General features: G+C 47.2%; 1 protein-coding gene across 4 annotated transcripts; it reads left to right on the forward strand.

Annotated features, from left to right (window-relative positions):
* LOC119860938 (interleukin-20 receptor subunit alpha-like) lies at positions 1-26,051 on the forward strand. 4 transcript variants are annotated; one of them, XM_038415142.2, is made up of 8 exons: positions 1-387; positions 3,351-3,479; positions 9,557-9,677; positions 10,840-11,015; positions 17,515-17,693; positions 20,103-20,247; positions 21,179-21,309; positions 24,469-26,051. In XM_038415142.2, the coding sequence occupies exons 2-8, from the start codon at positions 3,425-3,427 to the stop codon at positions 25,417-25,419; spliced, it is 1,758 nt and encodes a 585-aa protein (XP_038271070.1). In that variant the 5' UTR covers positions 1-387; positions 3,351-3,424; the 3' UTR covers positions 25,420-26,051. The 4 variants fall into 4 exon arrangements, with proteins under 4 accessions (XP_038271070.1, XP_043348939.1, XP_043348938.1 ...); XM_043493004.1 differs by lacking the exon at positions 1-387 and adding an exon at positions 2,389-2,524 and having other exon boundaries at positions 9,557-9,690; XM_043493003.1 differs by lacking the exon at positions 1-387 and adding an exon at positions 2,389-2,524.
* The last annotated feature ends 224 nt before the right edge of the window (positions 26,052-26,275 follow it).

Below are 26,275 nucleotides of genomic sequence, written 5' to 3' on the forward strand. Positions count from 1 at the left end.
CATAAATATTTGCTTTGACCTTACAGTGCTGTTGAGAGGTGTGTCAGATTAGCAAGTGAAACTGGCAGCCATCATTGGATTTGACAAATACAACAAAGAATGTTAGGCTAGGCTGTATTGTTTCACCACCTGCTGAGGGCACTGCTGACCCAGAAGAGGGAGGCAATGGTGTGGAGAGAATCAGCACTCTGTCCGCCTGAGCCGTGCATGAAACCATCAACAAGGAAGGAAGAAAAGAAGAGAGACGAAACCAGGAAAAGAACATGAACCGCAAAAGTCACTCAGGGTGTAGTTGTGGCAAGTTGTTGCCCAAAGCCTCAGAGCCCAGCCGTGGGGGCTGCTCGCTTGGAAGAGAGGCAGATGAGACAGAGAAGGATCTGTCCTCAGGTATGTGAGGGGAGGGAGGGAGCCAGATGTAAAGGACTGTCCTGCCAGTAACTCAGGTCCTGCTTTGACAGAGCTGTTTTTGTTCTCCAAAGACCTGGGGAAATGTGTGTAGTGCATACTGCAGGGGCATAGGTGCTAGAACTAGGAGTGCGGGGGGGGGGGAGGTGCTGCCACAACCCCTGGCTTGAAATAGTTTCCATTATATGCAGGGTTGATACTTTGGTTCAATGGCTCTCAGCACCCCACTATAAAAATTGTTCCAGCATCCGTATGGCACAGCTGCATGTGTGAAACAAATGAGCCCACCCATGCCGTAGGGCAGGGGTTCCCAAACTTTTTTCCCTGAGGTCCACCTATGCAGCTGCAATAGGAATTGTGGCCCACTAGTAACACTTCCTGTGGAAAATTTTAATTTAATTATTACATATGAACTATAACACTGTAAATCAATACGTTTTGTTTTCATTGCATGCGAACAATTGTAATGACAGAAATCCCTAACAATATGCACTCGAAGAAATGTTTCAAGATCTTTTAAATGAAATAATTTTAGTAAAACTACACTTTAAAAAAATGTTGAGAGCAAAATATGGTGTTCAGGGAAAACACAATTTGTCTAAAACTGAACAAGATTACACAAGTCCCATGGAGTTAAAGATTTACTAAGAGCTTGACTGGAGAATGAAGTTGTGCAACTTGTGCCAGTGGACCACTTGAGACTGGGTCGCGGCCCATAGTTTGGGACCCCCTGCCATAGGGTACGTTTGTGTGTGTCACTGTGCTGGCTCCCAACTTTGGAACAGGACAACCAGAGAGAGAAATTACAACAGAGAAGAAAACTTGGCTGCTTCGATTGACCCCATCTCAGAATAGAACAAAGGCTTGGGGATGGGATGGGATGGGATGGGTTGGGGGCCACTGCATGAAATTTAAAAGGCAACACATTTAAAATTGTAAGATGAATTTTTGTTAGCATAATTCACAATTGTCCTATGGAATTCATTGGCACAAGATATCATTGAGAACAAGGGCCTAGCAGGGTTCCAAAAAGGAGGAGACGTATATGGATAAACAGCCGCAGTTACTCTAGCTAGGATAAAAACTGCAAAGGGATAGAAACGCTCAAGCTTCAGGGCATCAGGTAACTTTTAATTACCATGTTTAGGCAGAAACTTTCCCTAGAGGTGGGATACTTCATAACTACACAATGGAGATTCTTACACATTCCTCTGAAGCAGCTAATATTGTCCCCTGTTGGAGACAGGATGCTGGTTTGAGCTGAGGGACAACGTGTCTTCCTTGTGGTTAAATAAACACAAAGTCTGGGATGCTGCAGAAATGGCCACTGATTGACAAAGCAAAGAAACCATGATTCTAATAGCCCAGTCATGGCCGTGTGGGTTTCACTAACACATCATGGCATTCATGAGAGTATCTGCTGCACCAGCTAAGCTGAGGCCAGTGGACTCCCTCATCTAGTAGCCTTCCATACAGATTGGGCTCGCCCTCCCCAGTGCTGTCACTTTGAGACTGGGTGCTCATTTTCCCCTACAGCAGATTCACCTCCCCAAAATTCCAATTCTTTCCCTGCTGCAAAGAGCAAAGGGAAGCGGGAACTCCTGCCTGCCGTCACATAGTGCACTTGTCCCTCAGAACAAAGCTCTAGCACAGCAGTTTCCACTTCCTGTTGGTGAGCCTCTGAAAGCTTAGCTTTTCCTTTTTCGAAGGGATTCAGCCCTGCAGGAGGCTCTATTCTCTGGCCTCCAGGCAGAAGGAAGTGCTTGCTACTGCATCTGCTGTGGTGGTAGCTATGGAGGCCTTCGTACTGAGCTAGATGGGCTGAAGCAAAAACTATCTCTTAACCTGGCCCCAGCTGGCCAAAATATTCGGTGTGACAATGCACTGTGTGGTGTAAACAGCCTAATCCCTTTTCCAAAGTGTGTCGCTGCACCAGGGGATGTGTCATGAAGCCAGCACAGGGCTGGTGGTCTCATCTCTTTATTCCCCTCCCCTTAGCTCTGCTCTGCCTTTGAACCAGCACTTCAGCAAGGAGGAAGCAATTTCCCCAGCACATGCCCAGCTCACTGCAGACTCGCATCCCCGTCACAGGACTGGTTCTGCTGAGTTTGTAGCAATGGTGATTAGTGCTTCAGCCCCCAGCATGCTAAATCATGGGGAATGTGGCTGCCTAAGGCTCCTCTCTGCTGCAGGGATCCAGCTCAGCAGCCAGAGCTCCAACTGCATACAACAGTATTTTCCTCGCTGCACTCCACTCTCCAACCCCTATTTCTAGCTTTGGCAGGTCCTGAGAGAGAAACCTTTGGTTCGTAACGTTGTTATGTATGGGACAACCTTAGCTCTGCTCAACCCTGAGCTGCTTGGGAATTCCCCTCTGCTATAACTATTTGCAGGCCACCTGGAGAAGTTTGTTGAGGGTTGTCATGCTACCTCACACCTGACTCAGCAGCAGCCTAGACTCCACACTGCCCGTCTCTTCCCTAGGATGCACTTTCTGTCCTATAGGCAGCTCTAGGCAGACAGGAGCAGGCTCCATGTAGCAAATCACAAAGATGAGAGCTGGAATGTGTCTGGCCTCACATCAGCTATCCCTGGGCCCGTGTGGCTTGAAGGCTAGCTTGCCTCTGGGTGACACACAGCAGCAAGGGCGCTCGCTGCAGACCTGTGTGTGTGACTCATGGCCAAAGACAAGCCAGTCGGTGAGTCACTCATTACCAGTGGTTGCTTCCTCGCCATGGCTTGTTGGTTTGTGAGCCCTGTGCCTGCAGGGGGTAGGTGGCAACCACAGACACAGAGTCACGTGACATGGGCATGCCTTCCCCAGCCGTCTTGCTCTTTTCTGGCTGTGTTTCACTAATCCTGGTTTCCAGTTCTCTCAGATATTTGCATTTGGCATGAGTAACCCAGTGAGTGTTGTGCTCTTCTCTCTCCATTCCTTCCTGCAGATGACTGGCTCCAGGACACTCACCGAGGACACAGGGACAGATGGATGTGGCTGTGCCGGTAGCAGTGCAGGACCATGCGTGTTGTACTGAGTGTGCTTCTGCTCCTCTTTCGTCAGACTCTCCTACTGGGTAAGCTCCCTTGTGACACTGTGACCTGGCAAGAAGAGGGTGGCTATGGGGCACTAAAGGATTCACAATCCTAGGCAAAAATGTTTATGTAGCCTTGGGACAACTGTGCAGTGTTGGCCCCATTGGATCTCTCTCTGTCAAATACCTGGAAAACCTAAAAGTAAAAGCTCAGTGAACGGTGCAGTGGCTTTGCTACTGAAGAGTCCAAGTAAAGGCCGACCTTTGCTATAAGCAAAGTAAAAGATTTCTGACAGCCTGCCTTGTTAATATCCTAACAGGACAAGTCATTCAAAACTCTGCATAGCTTAGAGCCTTGTTACTGATAAGCTATTGAGAATTTATTAGAAAAAAAATGCTTTGGTGAAAGCGTGTGGCTGACGAGATAAAGAACCCAAACATCAAGGTACATGGGCAGTTTGAAACTTATAATTAAGCACCTGTGTGGGAAGCAGAAAGGAGAAACTGAATAACAATAGAGTCCTCTGTGTACATATGGATTATATACATTATAGGGTGTGCCTATATGCATGATGTGTACACAGTGAAATCTTTTCCCACCTCCATAAAGAGATGACAGAATTTTTTTTGTCAAACTGGATTTTTTTTCATGTGCAAAATAACTTTTTGACCAACACACATTTCCTTTGGATTGAAATTTTTGATTGGTTGAAATTTTGCAGGTTTTTTGGCCACAAAACTAAAACCAAATCAAAAAATCATTTTTTTCATTTTAGGGGTTTTACTTTCCTTTCTCTCCTATTTTTCCCACTTTTTTCCAATGGTAGAAAAAGATAAAGATAAAGGAGGTCTTTTTTAAAAAGAGGAAAAAAGAAAACCTACAACTTTTTTTGGTTTTCAGGTTTTAATTTTGCTGGAAAAAATTAAAAGTTCTGCAAAAAAATTCAAACGAAATGCATGTTTTATACTTTGATCTATTTTTTTAACACAAAACGTATAGCATTTTTCAAACAGCTCTAATTCTAGGCAGACTGTGCACTAGGTTCCCCCACCCACGCACTTCTAGTTCATCGTGCAGGCCAGCAAAGCGAGGCCAGGAAGCAGGGACACTGCTCTAGATTGAGATGTTGTTTACACTGGCACTTCGTTGGCAAAATTTTTGTCGTTCAGGGGTGTTAAAACCTTCCCCCCCCCGAACAACAAAAGTTATACTGACGAAAAGTGCCACTGTGAACAGCACTTTGTGGCAGGAGTGCTCTCCTACTGACAAAGCCGCTGCCGCTCATGGGGGGTGGAAGTTTTTTGTCTGCAAGAGAGCTCTCTCCTGCCAACAAACAGCAGCTACACTGTGCACCTTTTAGCAACACAGCTGTAGCAGCACAGCCATGTCGCTAAAAGTTGCATAGTGTAGCCATAGCCTAAGACTGGTCTGAACACTGCAGGTTTGTCTAATCAGTCTGTGTGCGCTTGGGTACAATAGAATATCAGGCTGCTTGAACTTCGGCTTGAACCGAAATTAGGTCGAATTTATAAAAGTCGATTTTTAGAAAGGGATTTTATACAGTCAATTGTGTGTGTCCCCACTAAGCGCATTAAGTTGGCGGAGTGCGTCCACAGTACCGAGGCTAGCGTCGACTTTCAGAGCATTGCACTATGGGTAGCTATCCCACAGTTCCTGCAGTCTCCGCCACCCATTGGAATTCTGGGTTAAGCTCCCAATGCCTGATGGGGCAAAAATATTGTCATGAGTGGTTTCGGGTACATGTCATCAGTCGCCCCTCCCTCCATGAAAGCAATGGCAGACAATCGTTTCACGCCTTTTTACAGTTCAGGCGCCATACTGCTTTCAGCAGACAGTGCAGTAGGACTGCTAACCGTTGTCATCGAACCACCACTTCCGTTGCCATTCTGCTCTCCTGCTCTTCTCTCGATAGCCAATTTCTCCATGTTGTCTCTCATGGAATCCCGCTTCCACTGCAACTCTGCTCTCCTGCTCTCATGAATCCACCTCGCAGGTCATCAGCCACCGCTTCCGCTGCCACTCTACTCTCCTGCTCTCCTGGTGGTCTCGCAGGGCTGCTTCCGCTGCAGCTCTGCTCGGCTGCTCTTGTCTCACCCATACCATGGCAAGCGTGCAGCCCACTCAGCTGTTGTGTCCTCGCAGCAGACAGTGCAGTAGGTCTGCAAACCATCGTCATTGAACAACCGCTTCCGCTGCCACTCTGCTCTCCTGCAGATGCCATACCATGGCAAGCATGGAGCCCGCTCAGATAACCACAGCAGTTATGAGCATTGTAAACACCTTGTGCATTATCATGCAGTATATGCAGAACCAGAACCTGCAAAAGCAGGCGAGGAGGCGATGGCAGCGCGGTGACGAGAGTGATGAGGACATTGACACAGAGTTCTCTCAAAGCATGGCCCCCAGCAATTTGGCCATCGGGTGACAATGGGGCAGGCTCATGCCATGGAACACCGATTCTGGGCCCGTGAAACAAGCACAGACTGGTGGGACCATATAGTGTTGCAGATCTGGGATGATTCCCAGTGGCTGCGAAACTTTCATATGCGTAAGGGCACTTTCATGGAACTTTCTGATTTGCTTTCCCCTGCCCTGAAGTGCAAGAATACCAAAATGAGCGCAGCCCTCACAGTTCACAAGCAACTGGTGATAGCCCTCTGGAAGCTTGCAACGCCAGACAGATACCAGTCAGTTGGGAATCAATTTGGAGTGGGCAAATCTACTGTGGCGGCTTCTGTGATGCAAGCAGCCAACAAAGTCACTGAGCTGCTGCTATCAAGGGTAGTCACTCTGGGAAATGTGCAGGTCATAGTGGATGGCTTTGCTGCAATGGGATTCCCTAACTGTGGTGGGGTGATAAATGGAACACATATCCCTATCTTTGGACCGGAGCACCAAGGCAGCCAGTACATAAACCGAAAGGGGTACTTTTCAGTGGTGCTGCTAGCACTGGTGGATCACAAGGGATGTTTCACCAACATCAACGTGGGATGGCCAGGAAAGGTACATGACGCTTGTATCTTCAGGAACTCTGGTCTGTATGAACAGCTTCAGCAAGGGACTTACTTTCCAGACCAGAAAATAACTGCTGGGAATGTTGAAATGCCTATAGATATCCTTGGGGACCCAACCTACCCCTTAATGCCATGGCTCATGAAGCCGTACACAGGCAGCCTGGACAGTAGTCAGGAGCTGTTCAACTATAGGCTGAGCAAGTGCAAATGGTGGTAAAATGTGCATTTGGACATTTAAAGGGTCGCTGGCGCAGTCTACTGACTCGCTTAGACCTCAGCGAAACCAATATTCCCATTGTTATTACGGCTTGCTGTGTGCTCCACAATATCTGTGAGAGTAAGGGGAAGACATTTATGGTGGGGTGGGAGGTTGAGGCAAATCGTCTGGCTGCTGATTACGAGCAGCCAGACACCAGGGCGGTTAGAAGAGCACAGCAGGGTGTGCTGCACATCAGAGAAGCTTTGAAAACCAGTTTCATGGCTGACCAGGCTACGGTGTGACTGTTCTGTTTGTTTCTCCTTGATGAAAACCTGCCCCCTTGGTTCACTCTACTTTCCTGTAAGCCAACTGCTCTCCCCTCCCCCCTTCGGTCACCGCTTGCAGAGGCAATAAAGTCATTGTTGTTTTAAATTCATGAATTTTTTATTAATTCGTCACACAAATAGGGGGATAACTGCCAAGGTAGCCTGGGAGAGGTGCGGGAGGAGGGAAGCACCGGGTGGGGTGGGGTAGGGGAGGAGGGAAGGACAAGGTCACACTGCACTTCAAAACTTATTGAATGCCAGCATTCTGTTGCTTGGGCAGTCCTCTGGAGTGGAGTGGTTGGGTGACTGGAGGGCCTCCCCCCGCCCCATGTTCTTGGGTGTCTGGGTGAGGAGGCTATGGAACTTGGGGAAGAGGGCAGTTGGTTACACAGGGGCTGCAGTGGTGGTCTGTGCCTTTCCCGCACCTCAACCATAAGCCGGAGCATATCAGTTTGATCCTCCAGTAGCCTCAGCATTGTATCCTGTCTCCTCTCATCACGCTGCCGCCACCTCTCCTGTTGCTCCAACCATCTGTCCTCTTGCGCGTCCCTCCTGTCCTCATGTTCATTTTGTGCTTTCCTGGACTCTGACATTGTCTGCCTCCACACATTCTGCTGGGCTCTTTCATTCTGGGAGAGCTGCATGAGCTCAGAGAACATTTCATCACGAGTGCATTTTTTTCACCTTCTTATCTATGCTAGCCTCTGGGACGGAGATACTAGTGGCAGCATTGAAACATTTGCAGCGGTGGGAGGAAAAAAGGGAGATTAAAACTGAAAAAGACATATTGGCCTTTTAAAAGGAGGGGCTGATGTTTTCGATTTAACGTGCAGTACAAACCCAACTAACCCCCCATCACACCCAATTCTCTGGGATGATCGCTTCACCCATCCCCCCACCATGTGGCTAATAGCAGGGATGATTTCTTTTCAGCCACAGGCAAACAGCCCAGCAGGAACGGCCACCTCTGAATGGCCTCTGAATAAAATTCCCCTATTTCAACCAGGTGACCATGAATGACATCACTCTCCTGAGGATAACACAGAGAGATAAAGAACGGATGTTGCTTAAATGACAGAAAACACCGGGACCACACGCTGCCATGCTTTCTTATGCAATGATTCCAGACTACGTGCTACTGGTCTGCCGTGGTAAAGTGTCCTACCATGGAGAACGCAATAAAGCTGCCCTCCCAAGAAACCTTTTGCAAAGGCTTTGGGAGTACCTCCAGGAGAGCTTCATTGAGATGTCCCTGGAGGATTTCTGCCCCATCCCCAGACACGTTAACAGACTTTTCCAGTAGCTGTACTGGCCGTGAATGCATCCCAAGTCTTCTAGGCAAATTAATCATTAAACATGCTTGCTTTTAAACCGTGTATTATATTTAAAAAGGTACACTCACCAGAGCTGCCTTCTCCGCCTACAAGGTCTGGGAGCCCGGGTTGGGAGGGTACTGTCTCCAGGGTGATAAACAGTTCCTGGCTGTCGGGGAGAACGGTATCTCCGTTTGCCTGGTGTGCGTTATCTTCAACCTCCCCCTCCTCCTCATCTTCCTCATCCCCAAAATCCTCATCCCTGTTGCGTGAGACTCCCTTGCAGGAGTCCACATACAGGGGTGGGGTAGTTGTAGGGGCACATCTAGAATTGCATGCAGCCCATCATAGAAGCGGCACGTCTGGGGCTCTGACCCTGAGTGGGCATTTGCCTCTTGGGTTTTTTGGTAGGCTTGCGTAAGCTCCTTAAGTTTCATGCGGCACTGCTTTGGGTCCCTGTGATAGCCTCTGTCCTTTATGCCCTTGGAGATTTTTTCAAATATTTTGGCATTTCATCTTTTGGAACGGAATTCTGATAGCACGGATTCATCTCCCCATACAGCGATCAGATCCAGTATCTCTTGTTCGGTCCATGCTGGAGCTCTTTTGCGATTCTGAGATTCCATGGTCACATCTGCTGATGAGATCTGCACGGTCACCTGTGCTGATCAGCTTGCCACGGTGGCCAAACAGGAAATGAAATTCAAAAGTTTGAGGGGCTTTTCCTGTCTACCTGGCCAGTGCATCCAAGTTCAAAGTGCTGGCCAGAACGGTCACAATGGAGTACTGTGGGATAGCTTCCAGAGGCCAATGCCATGGAATTGCGTCCACACTAACCCAAATTCGACCTGGCAATGTTGATTTCAGCACTAATCCCCTCGCGGGGGAGAAGTACAGAAATTGATTTTAAGAGCCCATTAAGTCGACAAAAATGGCTTTGTTATGTGAACGGGTGCAGGGTTAAATTGATCTAACGCTGCTAAATTCGACCTAAACTCATAGTGTAGACCAGGGCTCAGATTGCATGGGTAAAACCAAGAGCAGAACTAATGCTAAGTACTGTTGTTGCCGAGGAAATAAGACAATTGTGCAGGATAAATCCACATGCTGCAGTGACCTCCTTAGATGCTGAAATGTTATACTTTGGGCATCCTTCATATGCTGCAGCTGACCAATAGGAAAGCAGCACTCTCTTCTCATAGGGTTATAATGTATTGATCTGCTTTCCTTTGTTTTCATTTCAAGGGATGCTGTCTCCTCCACAGAATGTGAGGCTAACATGTGAAAATTTCCATATTCTCTTGGTTTGGGAGCCCGGTTCTGGCTCAGGCAATGGCACCCAATACGAGGTTCAAAGTTACCAGCGGTATGTTACAGTGGTGAGCAGACTGACTCTTCTCCAGCCAGTTTTGTGTATTCCTAGGCCCATCTTTAATCTCTCTGCATTCTAGGGTTCTAGTTTCTTAACGGTCAGGTTATCCACCATTCTGGACCCTTGCCTGGCTTCCCTCTTTTACCTGGGTGAATAACTGATTTTTAGGTTCCATGGCAGTTTTGAAAAATCAAACAAGAATTCAGTTAAATCCAAACCGAATCCAGGATTGCGATCATTTTCTAAAAATAGAAAAAAAAATCCATTTTGGGTCAAATGAGACATGTTTCATTTGACCCAAAATGTATTTTCTAAAACATTTTTAAAGGGCTAGATTCACAACCTGGAGCGTGGTGGTGCCCTTCTTATAATGTGTAGGGTATGCACTGGGATGTCCCCAGATTCAAGTCTGTCCTCCAATGAATAATTATTTATACAAAGTGGAATAGCTTCAACAGGAGAGACTTGCCCCAGATTATCCCAGAGCCCAGTCGTTAGAGCATTCTCCTGGACACCCAAGTTCAAATCCCACTGCCTGAGGTGGAGAAGGAGGAATTAAACCTGGGTCTCCCATATCCCAGGTGAGTGTCCTAACCACAGGGCTGAAGTTTATAAGGAGGGCACCACCAGCAGCCATTTTCTGAATGGCGTCTGAGTCCTGAATAACAAACTTTGGGCAGAAACCATTCAGATAGTTTGTGTCCAATTTGGAAAATAATTTCAAGTTGACTGGAACTTCATTTTTCAGTGAATGAACTATTTGTCTGAAACATTTTGCCCAAGTCCAATCTGGCCCAAGCAGCCCAACCAACAGCAGACATGTGAACCTCCCACCAGAAAGGGAAGAACTGAGCAGGAAGTGGAGGGCACTATGGCAGCCAGAGGGGTTGTTTTTTAATTAAGTAAAAATATAAGCATATTTTCTGACCTTTCCACGGGCCAAGATGGAGTGGATGGGGTGGAGGTGGAGCAGAGGATCAGTCTTGGCTGCTCCCTCTTCAGTCCACAAGATTCCTACCTGACTCACCTGAGCAAGGACTTTCCTTCTGGAGTCTCCCTGTCTGAGGGGGGATTAAGTGGAGCTGGGAGGAGGTGGTGGGTAAGGGGTGCTGATGGCTCCTTCTTGTTGCATTACTGTGGCTGCTTCCATGTGCAGTTCTTCTAACTGGACCAAAGTGGACACCTGTTGGAGGAACAACACCAGATCATCGCACACATGCAAACTGTACTTCGAAGACATACACAAAATGTATTGGGCCAGAGTGAGAGCCATGGATGGAGCCTGGGTGTCTGAATGGGCCATTTCCAATGAACTGCAACCGTACAGAGACAGTAAGGACCTTTGGGAGCCCAAGGGCAGGAGGAGGGGCATAGCAGTGACTGTGTGCAGGAAGATTCCCCATGGGTTTGAGTTCCTGGAGATGGGTTCCTGTGCTCACTGTGGGAGCAAGATGGGAAGGGATAATGGGATGGTCAACACTGATGGGGAAGGCAACGGGATTCTGAGAAGGTAGGAATGATCTACCAGGGTGGAAAAGGATAGTGATTTAGGTCGCAGTGTTTTGAATAGGGGAGTACAGGAAAGATGAAATCCAACTTTTGGGAGAAATTTTGAGGCCTCTGTGTGTATGTTCAGGGTGGGGAGGTTGGGCTGGATGGTGGTGGTGGTCACAATCACACCTGGCCTTGGAATCTGTGAATCTCCCTGTTCATACCATTCTTTCATGGGCCATGCAGAGAAGAGGATTGTCTAATTGCTCATAACACTTCGACAATCATTACAATCTAATCTCATGTTTCAGGGCTTCAGCTGGTTGCCTGCAGGGGTTGGGAAGGAATTTTTTTCTTTGATGCACAGTTGTGTTCCGGTGGTTATTTTTTCCCCACCTTCCTCTGAAGCATCAGAGATCAGTCATGGCTAGAGACAGGATACTGGTTGGGGTGGACCAGTGCTCCAAGGTGGTACAGAGAATCCTCTGTCTTAGATGCCTGGCTGGTGTGTCTTGTTCACATACTCAAGATCTAACTTATCATTAGACTAGGGGTCAGGAAAGAATTTTGCCCTTGGTCCTACTGGCAAGGACCTTGGGGTTTTTTGCCTTCCTCTGCAGCATGGGGCCATGTCTCACCTGATCAACTCCCTGCCATGGAAGGGCCTCAGGCACTGGTGACATCTTGTTTTCTCCTGGTGCCTGGCCTCACAATGGTTTAGTCTCCTGAGGACTGAAAGACTTTGGTTTGACTGAAGTTGTTGAACTCAATACAGTGTGTTTGCGTGGAATTTAATGGCCTGTGCTATTCAGGAGGTCAGATTGGATCATGTAATGGTCCCTGCTGGCCTTACATTCTTTGAAGTTATGCAAGGGGATGATGGGGTAGTAGTGATAGTGGATGGAGTGGTCAGAGGAGGGCAGGTGAAATGAGGACATGTTGAAGGCCTGCACGCAAGAGATTGAAAATAGAGGGAGAAAGAAGGGCTGAGAGTAGGAGCTTGAGAAGTGAGAAGGAGATGGAGTCAAGGGGGCAGGTTTACAGATTAAAGGTGGATAGTGAAAAATACCCCTCTGAATCAGAGACAGGGTGGAGAAGGAGGGAGCTTGGGCAAATGGGGAGGAGAAGGCTGGGTGGGAGAAGCTTCTTGCTGGATCGGTGTCTTGTCCTTGATGAATCCCATGAGATCCTGGGGAGGGGAGGGGTGAGAGTCCAAGACAGGGAACATTTTCTCTGGAAAGATGGGGGTGCCTCTCTCTAAGCTAATGCAGATTCACATTTTGAGTGTGACTGAAAGTGCTGAGATGCCCCAGTGGTGACCAGAGGAGACAGCTAGACAGACAGGGACACAAAAACCAGCTGCTCGGCAGGGGTAGACCTAGGAGTCCATGCAGAGTCATCCTGCCAGAAAGGAGCTAGCTGCTAGCAGAACTATGCAGAGTTCCTGACAGAGAGAAGGACCAAGTGTCTTCCAAGCCATACTTCTGTGTCCCAGAGCCTCTCCCACACACCACAAGGATATAACTGTGGAGGAGTGAACGAGGAGGGTTTGTGCATAGCAGGTTGTTTGAGTCACAGCAGGGGAGGCTGGGGGAGGAGGTTTTTTTTTCTGATTCTTCCTTGTAACTGCCTTTTGTTGTTTGTAATCCTCTCTGAGATCATAACCTGCTCATATCTCACTGTCAATTCTGGGAGAGCTGGTTACTCCAGCCAGTCTCGCCAGGTGCTTTCCTGTTTGTAGCCATTCTGTTGTGCCAGCTCTCTCAGGGAAGGCACATATCTCAGGTGTTCCTCTAGGTGCATTTTAGGGCCAGCCAGAGGTGAATTGGGGCATTTTTGAACATGGATTCACCTTGCATGGCTTCATTCTCTGACTGAAGAGAAGTAAATTAGAGGTAGAGAACTGTGCCTTCACTGTAACCTGTAGGGAGCCCATTGAAGGGTGAAAGGTTAGTTCAGTTCCACGCCCATTCATTCCTTGGCCATTTGCTGATATTGCTGTTTGGAATGGTGGATTTACATGGTTGACGTATGTCCCACCATTAGGACCTGGACTGAGACTACCTCCTCATATCACATGGGCTGTTCATCAACTATCAAACGATAACCCCTGTCACCCACTGTTAACCTGATCCTGATTTGAAAACAGCAACCTGGATGAGACAGGGTGCAAGCCATTTCCAATCCTAGAGAGACAAGGTGGACGAGGTGACGTCTTTTATTGGACCAACTTCTGTTGGTGAGAGAGACAAGCTTTTTGAGTTCTGTAGAGCTTGTGTTCAGGTCCTGAAGAAGATGAGCTCTGTGTAGTTCGGAAGCTTGTCTCTTTTGCCAACAGAAGCTGGTCCAATAAGAGATGTTACCTCACTCACTTTGTCTCTCCAATATCCTGGAACGGCACAGCTAACAACACTGCAAATTACCAATCCTGTAATCCCAGACAGCTAAATTCTGATTTCAGAAGTTTTGTAGGTGATAGTATATCAAGTAGATGGAGACACCTTGGTTTTCAGATACTAGGTGAATATGTAGAGTTAGCAGCCATAATACTCTAATTTTTACCTTTTAATCTGAGCAAATTTAACATGGGAGTGAGAGTCTGGAGTTGCCACTTGAGGGATTTTGTTTGACAGTAGAAAAACTCAGCTGTTGTCATGACGTAGTGAGGCACATTGCAGTGAAACATGATGGTTTGTTGTATCATCATGTTGACATCATCATGGCTGGATGCAGGGAAAATGTCATCCTGTGACACAGCGTTGCAACAACATGGCCTTTTGTGGGCCTCAAAAGTGACTTCAGGATTTGTGAATGCTGGCAGGTCATCCAGAAGGCTCTCTTAAGCTGTGTGGAAGCGGATGCCACCCTTTGGTGCCAGGTGCCATGTTTGTGTGGAGAAGTGCCTCTGTATTTTCTAGACAGAGTTGGAACAGGAAACTATCTGGGGCGGTAAAAAGAGCTCTTGAAGAGCATAAGGTTGAAATTTATGGCTTCAACTATCTTTAAAGGAAAGGGCATAGGAATCCCGGCAATAGAGCATGATGCCCTTGGAATCTAGCTGGAGAAGAAGATTGGGCAACCTGCAGTTTCTTTTCTGTGTCCAGTCAAGACAGAATTAGATATGGCCAATCTTCCTACAAATCCTTGACTGACTTAGATTGTAACCTGTTCGGGGCTCAGACCAATTTTCCATTATGTACAGTGTAACCCACACACCTCCAGGGTGTGGTGTTCCGTCCATTCTAGTGGCATCGAGCCCATTTAGAGAGAGAGAAAGAGATGAATGAGTCTGCTCTACAGCCTTAGCTAAGAGCCAGTTGGCTTTTAGCTCATGCTGTAGAGGCTCATGCACTAAGCTATAGAGGTCACAGGTTTGATCCCGCCTACCTGGATCTGTCAGTGTTACAACAGTGCCTAGAATAATGAGGCCCCAATCCCAGAATAGAGAATCTGAGCACTGTAGTAATACCAATAATAATTAATAAATCCTGGGCACAAATCCCTATAAAAATTGTGAACTTGTGAATCTCAGTGAAAGGGAAGTGTTATGGTAAAATGTTAGCGGAAAATGTTTTAGAGAAAACTGCCAAGCAGAATTCGGGACATCTCTGGACTAGAGCCATTTCTTAGCATTTAAAAAAATTCCTGTATTTTTAATCTCTCCAGTGGCAGTTTGAGTGTGCAGTTTCCATGACCCGCATTATGTTCCCATTGGTTGGTTTTGGTTAAGACATTAGCAAAAGCTGAAACACAGTGGTTAGAACTGCAGTTGCCATTCTTGCTGTATATTTGCACTGAGCACGCTCACACTGTTGCATGTTGGTTGGTGTGTGTAGTGTGTGTGTAAAGGCTGCATATTGAATAGGGCTGATTAACTGAGGACAGATGCATCACTGTTTGGGAAGGAATGGCAAAGGGATTGGGGATTAAAAGTGGTTGGTGCCACTATTAACCGAGTTAATGCCTCTTTCCTTTGTTCCAAGCTTTCTGCTGTTGTACTCTGAGTGTCTCTGATGTTCAAGTGAAACAAAAGTGTAGTTGCTTTGGGAACTTCTTGTTTCATTGTAAAACTCATGACTTAATGGGGAAAAAGAGCTGGAATAAACGGACTGAAACACACTGGCTGAAAATAACCCAGTTAAAGGATTCTGTTACTGACTGAAACTCCTACTGAGCTTTGACAGTGGTGCAAGGGAGTGCGAGATGGAGAGCTAGATTCGCTCCCCTTTCAACGGTGCTGGGTTGAACTATCCAGATCAAACCAAAGCTAAGAGCAGTGAGGGAGCCATAGAGACTGGATCTTCTGCTGGCCACACAGTCCTTCCATGTGATTTGTGGAATAGCCCAGGATGGGATAACAGTATTAAGTCCTAGGTAGGATGGAACAGAATAGCACAGAATAGATTCAGGGATTGGATTTCCCCCTTAGGAGTGTTTGCTCAGGACAAGGCTGGAATTCATTGGAGGGGTAATGGAGATGCTGAATAAATTCCCCTGTTGCTCCAAGGCTGAGGATTTGTGACTGACACAGTGAATGAACACAAAGATGGAATTCTAGACACAATTTAAAGTTTTCTATTGCAAAAGGCTAGAGTTAGGGTTAGTCCAATTGAAAATAGCTTTTTGATGAACTGACAGTTTTTTGCAAACATTTCTAGTGTGGGATTATCAGTTTTCCTACCAAAATCTGAAAAAAATGTAGAAAAATTTCAATGAAAATGGGGAAAAAAATCAATTTCATTGAAATGATACACTGGGGAAAAAATTATTTCCTAAGCTACTCTACTGAAATCCTGTCATCCCAGGAGCTGGGTGTCTCTTCAAGATTGAGCAGTCTTGAAGACCAAGTCCCATCTCAGGTGTCTATGTGCAGCCAGAGTTTGAGCTTTGGCTCTACTTGAAGATTTAATTCATACTATAACTCCAAGTCTGAGTTGTAGATTCCTGCTGGGAAAAGCCAGCCCATCTGGCTCTTGAGATAAAATGCGCTTAATCCTTCTGCCCAGCAAGGCCATGAGCAGAGGTCTGGAACCTTTTTACGCCCAAGATCACTTTTGGAATCTAAGGGCAACCCAGAATCTACCCCGCCCCTTCCCTGAGGCCCTGCCCCTTCCCCAAGCCCCGCCTCGCTTACTCCATCCCTCCACTCTCCGTCGCTCGCTCTCCCCCACCCTCCCTCACTTTCACCAGGCTGGGGCAGGGGGTTGGGATTCAGGATATGGTGCAGGCTCTGGGCTGGGGCCGAGGGGTTCGCAGTATGGGAGGGGGCTCTGGGCTGAGCCTGGGCAGGGTGCTGGAGTGCAGGAGGGGGTGAGGGATGCAAGCTCTAGGAGGGAGTTTGGGTGCAGGAGGAGGATCTGGGGCAGAGTGTTGGTTACAGGAGGGGATACAGGGTACTAGCTCTGGGAGAGGGGTCAGGGCTGGCGCTTGGGGTGCAGGAGGGGGTTTGGGGTGCTGGCTCTGGGAGGGGGTTCAGAGTGGGACTTGGGGTGCAGGAGAGGGTATGGGATACTGGCTCGGGGAGAAGGCTCAGGGCTGGAGGTTGGTATGCAGCCTTCTGCTGGGCAGCACTTATTTCCGGTGGCTCCAGGTCGGGGGCAGGCGCAGCAAGGCTAAGGCAGGCTCCCTGCCTACTCTGGCCCCACACCACTCCTGGAAGGTGTGGCCCATGGGGGGGCGTGGCAGGGGCATGTGGCTCTGTGCACCTCTCCTCTCTGCAAGCACCGCCCCCGCAGCTCTCCCAGCCAATGGGAGCTGTGGGGGCGGTGCTTGCAGGCAGGAGCAGCACGAGGAGAGAGACCCCTGCCCCCCCGCCTCCGGGGCTGCGGGGCTGCGCTTACCGCTTCTGGGAGCAGCGTGGGGCCAGGGTAGGCAGGGAGTCTGCCTTAGCGGCAGCCCCATTGCACTGCCAGAGATCACATTCGACTGGGAGATCCTCTTGGATTGACCAGTCGATTGCGATTGAGCAGTTGGTGACCACTGAGCAACAGAGTTCCAGTGGAATATTCAAAAATTCCTTGGAGACTTAAATTCCTTGGACTTTAGGCTGCCTAGAGGCAGCAATAGGCTTAATGAGGCCTGAGATGAGCGTAATCTGAGAAGCACAGAGCAGGTTAGCAGGAAACAGGTGCTAATGGGCGGTAGCCAACTGAAAATTTGCGATAGTTTCTGTAACTTCCAGATGTGGCATATGTCACCACTAGGCAGCACTACTGCCAGACCTACCATGACAGTGGATGAAGTTGTCAAATTCTAGGACAGGAATCTACAAAAAGAAGGTGATTGGTTCTAAGGAAACAAGTAGCCTGACAGTTGTGCCTTTTCTCTTTGATTTTCACAGCAATTGTGGGTCCCCCTAACCTAACTCTTATATTGGTGAATGAGAATCTGACCGTAAATCTGTCCATGCCACTCACCCCTTACCGCAGGAGAAATGGCACTTACAAGTCAGTCCAGAAAGTGCTACCGAACTGGAAGTACCGGGTCAGCCTTTCCGAAAAGGGTGTTAACATCAACAACGTAAGCAATATTCACAGGGTGACAGGAGGAGAAGAGGAGGTTACACATTTCTGTATGATGTGAGGTTGGGCAGAGTGGTGGGTGATATCAGATATTGTGCTGGGTGAACCTCACAAGGGGCAGGGGTTGGGTTTGGGTTTGGTTTGGTTTGGATAGAAGAATGTCAAAGTTTGGATGCTTATTTGAGCTTCCTGTGTCAGCAAAATTTGGTTGGAAATCTTACGGGATCAGGATTACTGGTCCTTCAACTTCTGATCCCAGCTGGCAACCAGGGCCATCCTAAGCAAAAAATTTGCCGTCCCAAGCTCTGAGAGTGCAACTGTCCAAGGGGAAGAAAAAAAAAAAGGATGGCCGGAATGCCGCCCCTGGAATTGTGCCACCCCGAGCAGGTGTTTGCTTTCCTGGTGGACTAGAGCCTGCTGGCACCCTTCCTGGTGGTGGTTTGGTACCTCTAGTTCTGGGACACAGATATTTGGAGATGGGCAAGAAACTACTCCTACGAACATTTTAAAAGGGATTGAGTTTGTTTCTAGGACTGGGTTCTAGCAAAGGCTTGAGGATAGGGGTGGTTTCTTATTTTTCCAAACTAGTTCACCCATCCCTAATCAGGAGATGGAGAGGGAACTCTTGTAAGTGAAGGGCAGAGAGAGTGGAATGCCTTAGAAGCCATTAGTTGGCATGTGTAAAAGGGAAGACATCAAGAACAGAAATGGACTGAACTATGGAAACTGAACTATGGATTAGGTACGGAAAGTACTTATTAGAGGTGATTAAAGACCCCTGAGTGATGGTGTAACATAATCTGCACTGGAACTAGCTGACAGGTAGCTGCAGAGGGCAAAATGCAGTCAGGAAAGGTCCAGAGAAAGGCAATGAAGAGAGACTGACAGAGCAGGAGTAGTTAAGTCAGAGAAGAGTCATGGAAGTGGGGATGTGACAGAGATATATAGAATAATGAATGGGAGGGACTGGTAAATCAGACACTTCTATTTTCTCTTTCTCCTAATGCAAAGGGGACACTAAGTGGAATGAAAAGGCAGCAAGTTTCAAACTTACATAAAAAAAGGCTTTTTTGCATAATGAACATATTGGATTCCTTGCCACAAGATACTGAAGCTAACAACTCGACAGCATTCCAGAAAGCATTAGACATTGTGCTACTGTATTCATGGATAAGAAAAATGACTGAAATTACATTAGCTAAGATAAAAATGCACATGGATATTAACCTGCATAAACCAGCCACTAACTACCTCTTCTTAGGAAGAAACTGATCCCACAGCCATGTTATTGTGGAATTATCCATTGGGGAGGTTTTAGACCAGGGGTGGGCAAACTTTTTGCCTTTTTGCCCTTTTGTCCATTGGGGAGGTTTTAGACCGGGGAGGGGCACATCAAGGACTAGAAATTGTATGGCGGGCCATGAATGTCACAAAATTGGGGCGGGAGGTGATGCGGGCTCTGGGGATCAGGAGTTTGGGGTGTAGGAGGGTGCTCTGGGCTGGGACCGAGGGGTTCAGAGGGTGGAAGGGGGATCTGGGCTGGGGCAGGTGTGCGGGAAGGGGTGCAGGTTCCAGCTGGGGGTGTGGGCTCTGGGGTGGGGCTGGGAATGAGATGTTTGGGGTGCAGGAGTGTGCTCCAGGCTGGGAGTGAGGGGTTTGGAGAGCGGAGGGGGATCAGGGCTGGGGCAGAGGGTTGGGGCATGGGGAGAGGTTCAGGGGGTGCAGGCTCTGAGCAGCGCTTACCTCACGCGGTTCCCAGAAGCAGTGGCATATCCCTTCTCTGGCTCCTATGCAGAGGCGTGGCCAGGCGCCTCTGCACGCTGCCCCATCCGCAGGCACCATCCCTGCAGCTCCCATTGGAGTGCATAGGAGCTGGAGCGGGGCCATGCCATAGCTTCCAGGAGATGCACGGTGCGGTCTCAGCCAGTGCGCCGGAGGGGACTGAGCCATGTGGTGTGGCCCCTGACCCAGTGCCCAGGCCAGAGTGCCAGAGTGGGGCCAAGCCACATGGTGCAGTCCCCGACCCAGCGCCCCGGCCGGAGCATCGGAGCAGGACCAAGCCTCAAGGTGCGGCCCCCAAGCCAGTGCCCCGGCCGGAGCATCGGAGCAGGGCTGAGCTGCGTGGTGAGGCTCGCGGGCCATAGTTTGCCGACCCCTGTTTTAGACCTTCTTTAGAAGCATCTGGTACTAGTCCCTGGATATCGGATTAGATGGACTCCCTGGTCTGATCTATTTTGGCAATCCCTCTGTTTTAAAAATGACAGTAGCTTTCTGCTGAAGGATGTGTCATATCCCTCAGGAGTCAGGAAGCATAGACACCTCACAAGGGCAACATGAGTGAATTTTTGCTCCATGGTGCAGTTGTTAGGCAAGTGCTATCGTGGCAATGTTTCCCTCTCTCCTTAAGGTGTCCCTTCAGCCAGAGGGCAAGATAACTTCGCACACATTTGAGTTCCTGAAACCAAACACCAATTACTGTGTCACAGCCCGTGTGGTCAGACAGCAAAGCAAGGTGTCTGTGCAATGTATCAAGACTCCAGACAGTCCAGCAGGTAAGACAGCTCCAAGGCAGTGCCACTGCTGTATTCCCTGTTCAGGCTTCTGGTTTAGATCTGGGGATGGATTGATTGGTCCGGGCCATGGCCATCAAGGACAACAGAGACAGAGAGGAGAGTCTGTGAGAGGAGGGTAACCTGATAAGCTGTGTGATTGAATTTGGCAAATCTGCAGAGCCACATGAGCATAGAGAGTCATTGCTCCCATGGTATAACATGGCTGGAGTTTTGCTATGCATTCCAAACCATGTTGTTTCTGAGGGTAGCCACTTAGAGATGATAAGGAGTTAACTACAGATGGCATGTTGTGCCCCTCTTACCTGGATTGCAAAGAGCACTCAGGTGCTAATGTCCTCCCACCCATCCTGTAGCATGTCCGGCCATTGAACAAGACCCAGCTGTGGGTGTGTTCCGGTAGCCTCCGCAAAGGAAAGCAAAGTGTGCGTGATGCAAGAGTGACTTGCAGGCACCAAGAGGAGCACAGCTCTCATGAAGGACTTGCCTATGACTCAGCCACTAGAGCTGCTTTGGACCAGTTGCCCTTGTTGGAGATGGGGTTGGAGGTGCTACTTTGCTACATCTTCTCAGAGAACCTGGACACCAGTGGACTGGCACAAGTCCAGAGTTAAAATAATGAGGAGGAGGGGGAGTGCAGTTCTCCCTCTCCCCTCATTCTTCACAGCCCGCCCCCCACCCCTCCACCGGCCCCGGTGGTGCAGCAAGGACACCCTTTCAGTCACTGACCATGCCCCAGCTGGCTGACGAGAGGGCGCAGGTAGCACCTCCTTTGGTGTAAATGATGGGGGTAACTCACACTGCTAAGACCTCCATGTGGCATGTAGCAGTCCAGGTGATCAGGCCCCGAAAGGTGAGTCAGTGTGAGCATTTCTCTCTCCCCCCTGCTTGAACTGTTCTTAATTCTTTTCAGATTTCCTTTGGGACCTTGTTCTTGCTCTGGTTGCCCTCCTCCTGCTGCTTCTGCTGAGCGCCGTTGGCTTCTATTTCCTCAAGCTCTACATGTATTCAAGCGTATCAAAAATGCCCTTCCCCAAAACACTGGTGAGTGAGAAATGACTCCTGTCAAGCATCAGTAAATGGCACTTTATTGTTACTGCTGAGGCCATGCAGCAGTTAGGCTGTGCACTGGCTGGACATCCCAAGCCCTCTAATTCTTACAGAGCATGCCTCCTGCTCTGGAACTGGCAGCTCTTCATTCGCTCTGCTGGGCTCTGCGTTTACACAGATACGTGTGGTAGGGATGAACAGTGATTGACTAGGGAATCACTGAGTGAATGCCATACTTAACGGAGAGCACTGGAGGGAGCTTCGGGAAGGAGACACGAGGGGAAGAGGTTTCAGAGTGGTAGATGTGTTAGTCTGTATCAGCAAAAACAACGAGGATTCCTTGTGGCGCCTTAGAGACTAACAAATTTATTTGGGCATAAGCTTTCGTGGGCTAAAACCCAATTCATCAGATGCACGGAGTGGAACATACAGTAGGGAGGTATAAATACACAGCATATGAAAAGATGGGAGTTGCCTTACGAAGTGGGGGATCAGTGCTAACGAGCCAATTCAAGAGGGGAAGAATGGAGAATAACAAAGAAGGTGAAGCTGAGATATTTCCTAAGTAGGGCTGTCAATTAATCACAGTTAACTCATGCGACTAACTCAAAACAAACTAATTCATTTTAAAAAGTTAATCGCAATTAATCACAGTTTTAATCACACTGTTAAATAATAATAGAATACCAACTGAAATTTACTATAAATATTTTGAATGGTTTTTCTACATTTTCAAATATATATTGATTTCAATTGCAACACAGAATACAAAGAGTACAGTGCTCACTTTATATTATTATTCTTGATTACAAATATTTTCACTGTAAAAAAATAAACAAAAGAAATACTATTTTTTCAATTCACCTCATACAAGTACTGTAGTGCAATCTCTTTATCGTGAAAGTGCAATTTGCAAATGTAGATTTTTTTTGTTACATAACTGCACTCAATAACAAAACAATGTAAAACTTTAGAGCCTACAAGTCCACTCAGTCGTACTTCTTGTTCAGACAATTGCTAAAACAAACAAGTTTGTTTACATTTACAGGAGGTAATGCTGCCTGATACTTATTTACAATGTCACCTGAAAGTGAGAACAGGCATTCACATGGCACTGTTGTAGCTGGCACTGTAATGTACTTACGTGCCAGATATGCTAAACATTTGTATGCCTCTTCATGCTTTGGTTTGAAGATTGCACTATCTTTTGTTTTTTTACAGTGCAAAAATTTGTAATAAAAGTAATTACATAAAGTGAGCACTCTACACTTTGTATTCTGTGCTGTAATTGAAATCAATATATTTGAAAATGTAGAAAAACATCCAAAATATTTATACTAAATTTCAATTGGTATTCTATTATTGTTTAACAGTGTGATTAAAATTGTGATTAATCACAATTAATTTTTTTAATTGAGTTAATTGCTTGAGTTAACTGTGATTAATTGACAGCCCTAGTGCTAACAACTTACGTTAAACATATGTAAATTGCACTTTCATGATAGAGATTGCACTACAGTACTTGTATGAAGTGAATTGAAAAATACTATTGCTTTTGTTTATCACTCACCATAGCCAACAAAATGGCAGATGACATTCAATGTTGATAAATGCAAAGTAATGCACATTGGAAAACAGAATCCCAACTATACATCTAAAATGATGGGCTCTAAATTAGCTGTTACCACTCAAGAAGGAGATTTTGGAGTCATTGCAGATAGTTCTCTGAAAACATCCACTCAATGTGCAGCAGCAGTCAAAAAAGCTAATAGAATGTTAGGAACCATTAAGAAAGGGGTAGATAATAAGACAGAAAATATTATAATGCCTCTATATAAATCCATGGTACGCCCCCACCTTGAATACCTCATGCAGTTCTGGTTGCCCCTTCAAAAAAAAAATTAGAATTGGAAAAGGTAGAGAGAATGGCAACAAAAATGATTAGGTATGGAACAGCTTCCATATGAGGAGAGATTAGTAAGACTGGGACTTTTCATCTCAGAAAAGAGATGACTAAGGGGGGATATGATAGAGGTCTATAAAATCATGACTGGTGTGGAGAAAGTGAATAAGAACGTGTTATTCCCCCCTTCACATAACAGAAGAACCAGGGGTCACCCAATGAAATTAATAGGCAGCAGGTTTATAACAAACAAAAGGAAGTACTTCTTCACAATGCACAGTCAACCTGTAGAACTCAATGCCAGGGGATATTGTGAAGGCCAAGACTATAATGGGTTCAAAAAAAGAACTAGTAAATTCATGGAGGATAGATCCATCAGTGGCTATTAGCCAGGATGAGCAGGAATGCAACCCCATGCTCTTGGTGTGTGTTAGCCTCGGACTGCCAGAAGCTGGAACTCGATATAGGTCTAGTTGGATGTCTATATTGCGGGAAGGGGGGCAGCTCCAGCCAGGACAACAGGATCTGGAGTGGGGGGCAAATTCCACACCTGCCCCGAGGCTTGCAGTTGGGGGGGGCAATACCCCCCCAACCTCCTCCTCAAACTGCATCCATGCTGGATGACAGGGGATGGATCACTTGAAAATTGCCCTGTTCTGAACACTCCCTCTGAAGCACCTGGCACTGGCCACTGTCAGAAGACAGGAGACTGGGCTAGATGGACCATTGGTATGACCCAGTATGGCCGTTCTTACGTTTATGTTAGTGACAAGAGTGGTGTAAATGACTAGGCAGGAGGACAGGTTCATCCATGCCTCATTTTGAGACAGTCCCTGACAGAGGGCAGTGTCAGATTGTTTTCCTGTTCCCTGCCAGTTTATGTACTGGAAGTTATTGTTGCAGTCATTTGTGTCTGCTGGAAAGTAGAGTCTTTTTAGCTGAAACTGATACATTTGTACTAACTAGGAAAAGGGGAATGGGAATGAATTGCTGTGGCAGTTACTGGTGCCAACCATGAGAGAATCACTTTAGCAAACAAACCACTCCAAATCACTTTAGCAAACAAACCACTCCACTTCTCTTGTGGTTTATGATTTCACTGAGCAGTCCCTCACGGGATCGTTCCCTTCTCTACAGTTGGAGGTACTGTAGTTTATTCATGTGTTGATGAGCATGTCTGTGGTGCTCATTGCCATCATATGTGAGTCTCTGTTATTGCTTTGTATTGATGTGTTGTTCATTTTTGGCAGGCTATTCTGAATGAAGAGCTACATGTGAATCTCTGGAACAAGTCACTTGCCCATGACCTCGAGGGTGCCTCTGTCACTCTGATCTCGGTGGCTGGGCTTGCCTTCAATGATAACTTCCCAGTGGAGCAAGAAAGACTCCAAATCCAGCTACTTCCAGAAGGCTGCCAGGCCTGGGAGGAGGAAGGTTATTGTGCCAATGGGTTTGGTCCAGACTACTGTGAAAACATGGTCTCTTCCAGTTCCTCGGGCCAGCTGGAGTTTGCTGGCACTGTAGACTCTGAAGCCCCCTTGTCATCATCAGGAGAGATGAAGGATGGATATACAGGTGAGGTGAACTACAGGACTGCACTGGAGGTCCAGCTTCCTATGGGCCAGTTGGTGTTTTCTGAGCAGCTATCTCCAGTGTCAGCAGGACTGGCCAGAGATGGTTATATGAGTGACAGGGGCTTCCGGACTTGCTCAGAGATTCAGATTCCTCTGCACCTCCAGGTGTATTGCAAGTACTCATCTTTAGTATCAGAAACCTGCAGTCTTTCACCACCAACCTTCAGCCTCAGGGACCTTAAAAAGAACACTGATGGCAAGAGGAGAGGGTGGCCACTCATGGACTGGGTTGATATTCCTCTCAGCTCCGTGAAACTGCAGCAAACAAACCACTCCAAAAGGTTTGTCAATGGAGAAACACAAGACCGCCTTGCTCCTTTTCCCAGGCACTTGTATAGTCACACTGCTGATAAGACAATGAAGGACCACAAAGCAGACTTATCAAGGTTGGGTCAGAGTGATGTAGAGCAGCAGGAGTACCTACCTATGAGCCAAGAGCAGCATGGCCTCCCAAAGCACACAGAGCTTAGCGATGACCCCAGTGGGGAGCTGTACCCAAAGGCTGATGACACTAAGATCACAACTTTCTCTAGCTATGAATTACACCCTCAAGTGCTTGTCCTGTAGCTAATGATACTGGAGCTGGGAAGAAGACATTAGTGTACAGGGAGATTTCCCATATGTTTATCCACGAGCAGGAGATCTGATTCTGGACTCACTTGTAGTGCTGTAAATGAAGATTGACTCTACTGAAGTGTTATATACATAAAACCAGTGAGATCAGACTCTGGAATTGGGCCGAAACCAAAACCCTCGCTCCAAATCCAGGAACCTTCATCCCTGAACAGCAGCCCCTCAGTTGGAAGTTCACTGCCAGGGTGATTGGACTTGGCCATGTGGCCAATACATAGTTTGACCTGTAAATTTAGATACAGCCTTTTGGTTCAGGCCCACCTGCAATAGAAACCAGTGGAGACTCATGGTTTTGACTGTGTTTCAGATTGAGTTTGTGGGTCTATCTGAACCTGAAACTTAAGGAAAACATAAGGTATGTGAAACCCACACAAAGCAAAAACAAGGGAAAGGCTCTGAGTGGTTCCTGAGACCTGATTGAATCACATTTCTCATACAGCTTTAGTGACAGACAAACTGAGGGGGTGACTTTCTCTCTAGTATATGTATATATCTGATGTGAAGCTGGAAACATTGAATGTACATTGTAAATATCTCTTTCTTAGAACACTAATTTATTATGGAAATGTCTCTCTTTCGCGCTCTGTCTTCTATGTCACGCAAGATCAGTCCAGCTTTGCATACATTACACAAAGCTATAATATGCTGCAGCAAATGTATGAGAAATATACTAGGAAAATTGGGGGTTTCCCTATGGGGAAAGGGAGCCACTTGCTTTTCAGAACCTGCTTTATGTGTTGCCATCACCTGTGAAAAGATAGTTGTTTCAGTAGCTGTTTTATAATAACGG

The sequence above is a fragment of the Dermochelys coriacea genome, chromosome 9 (assembly GCF_009764565.3).
Source record: "Dermochelys coriacea isolate rDerCor1 chromosome 9, rDerCor1.pri.v4, whole genome shotgun sequence".
Classification (NCBI taxonomy): Eukaryota; Metazoa; Chordata; order Testudines; family Dermochelyidae; genus Dermochelys; species Dermochelys coriacea.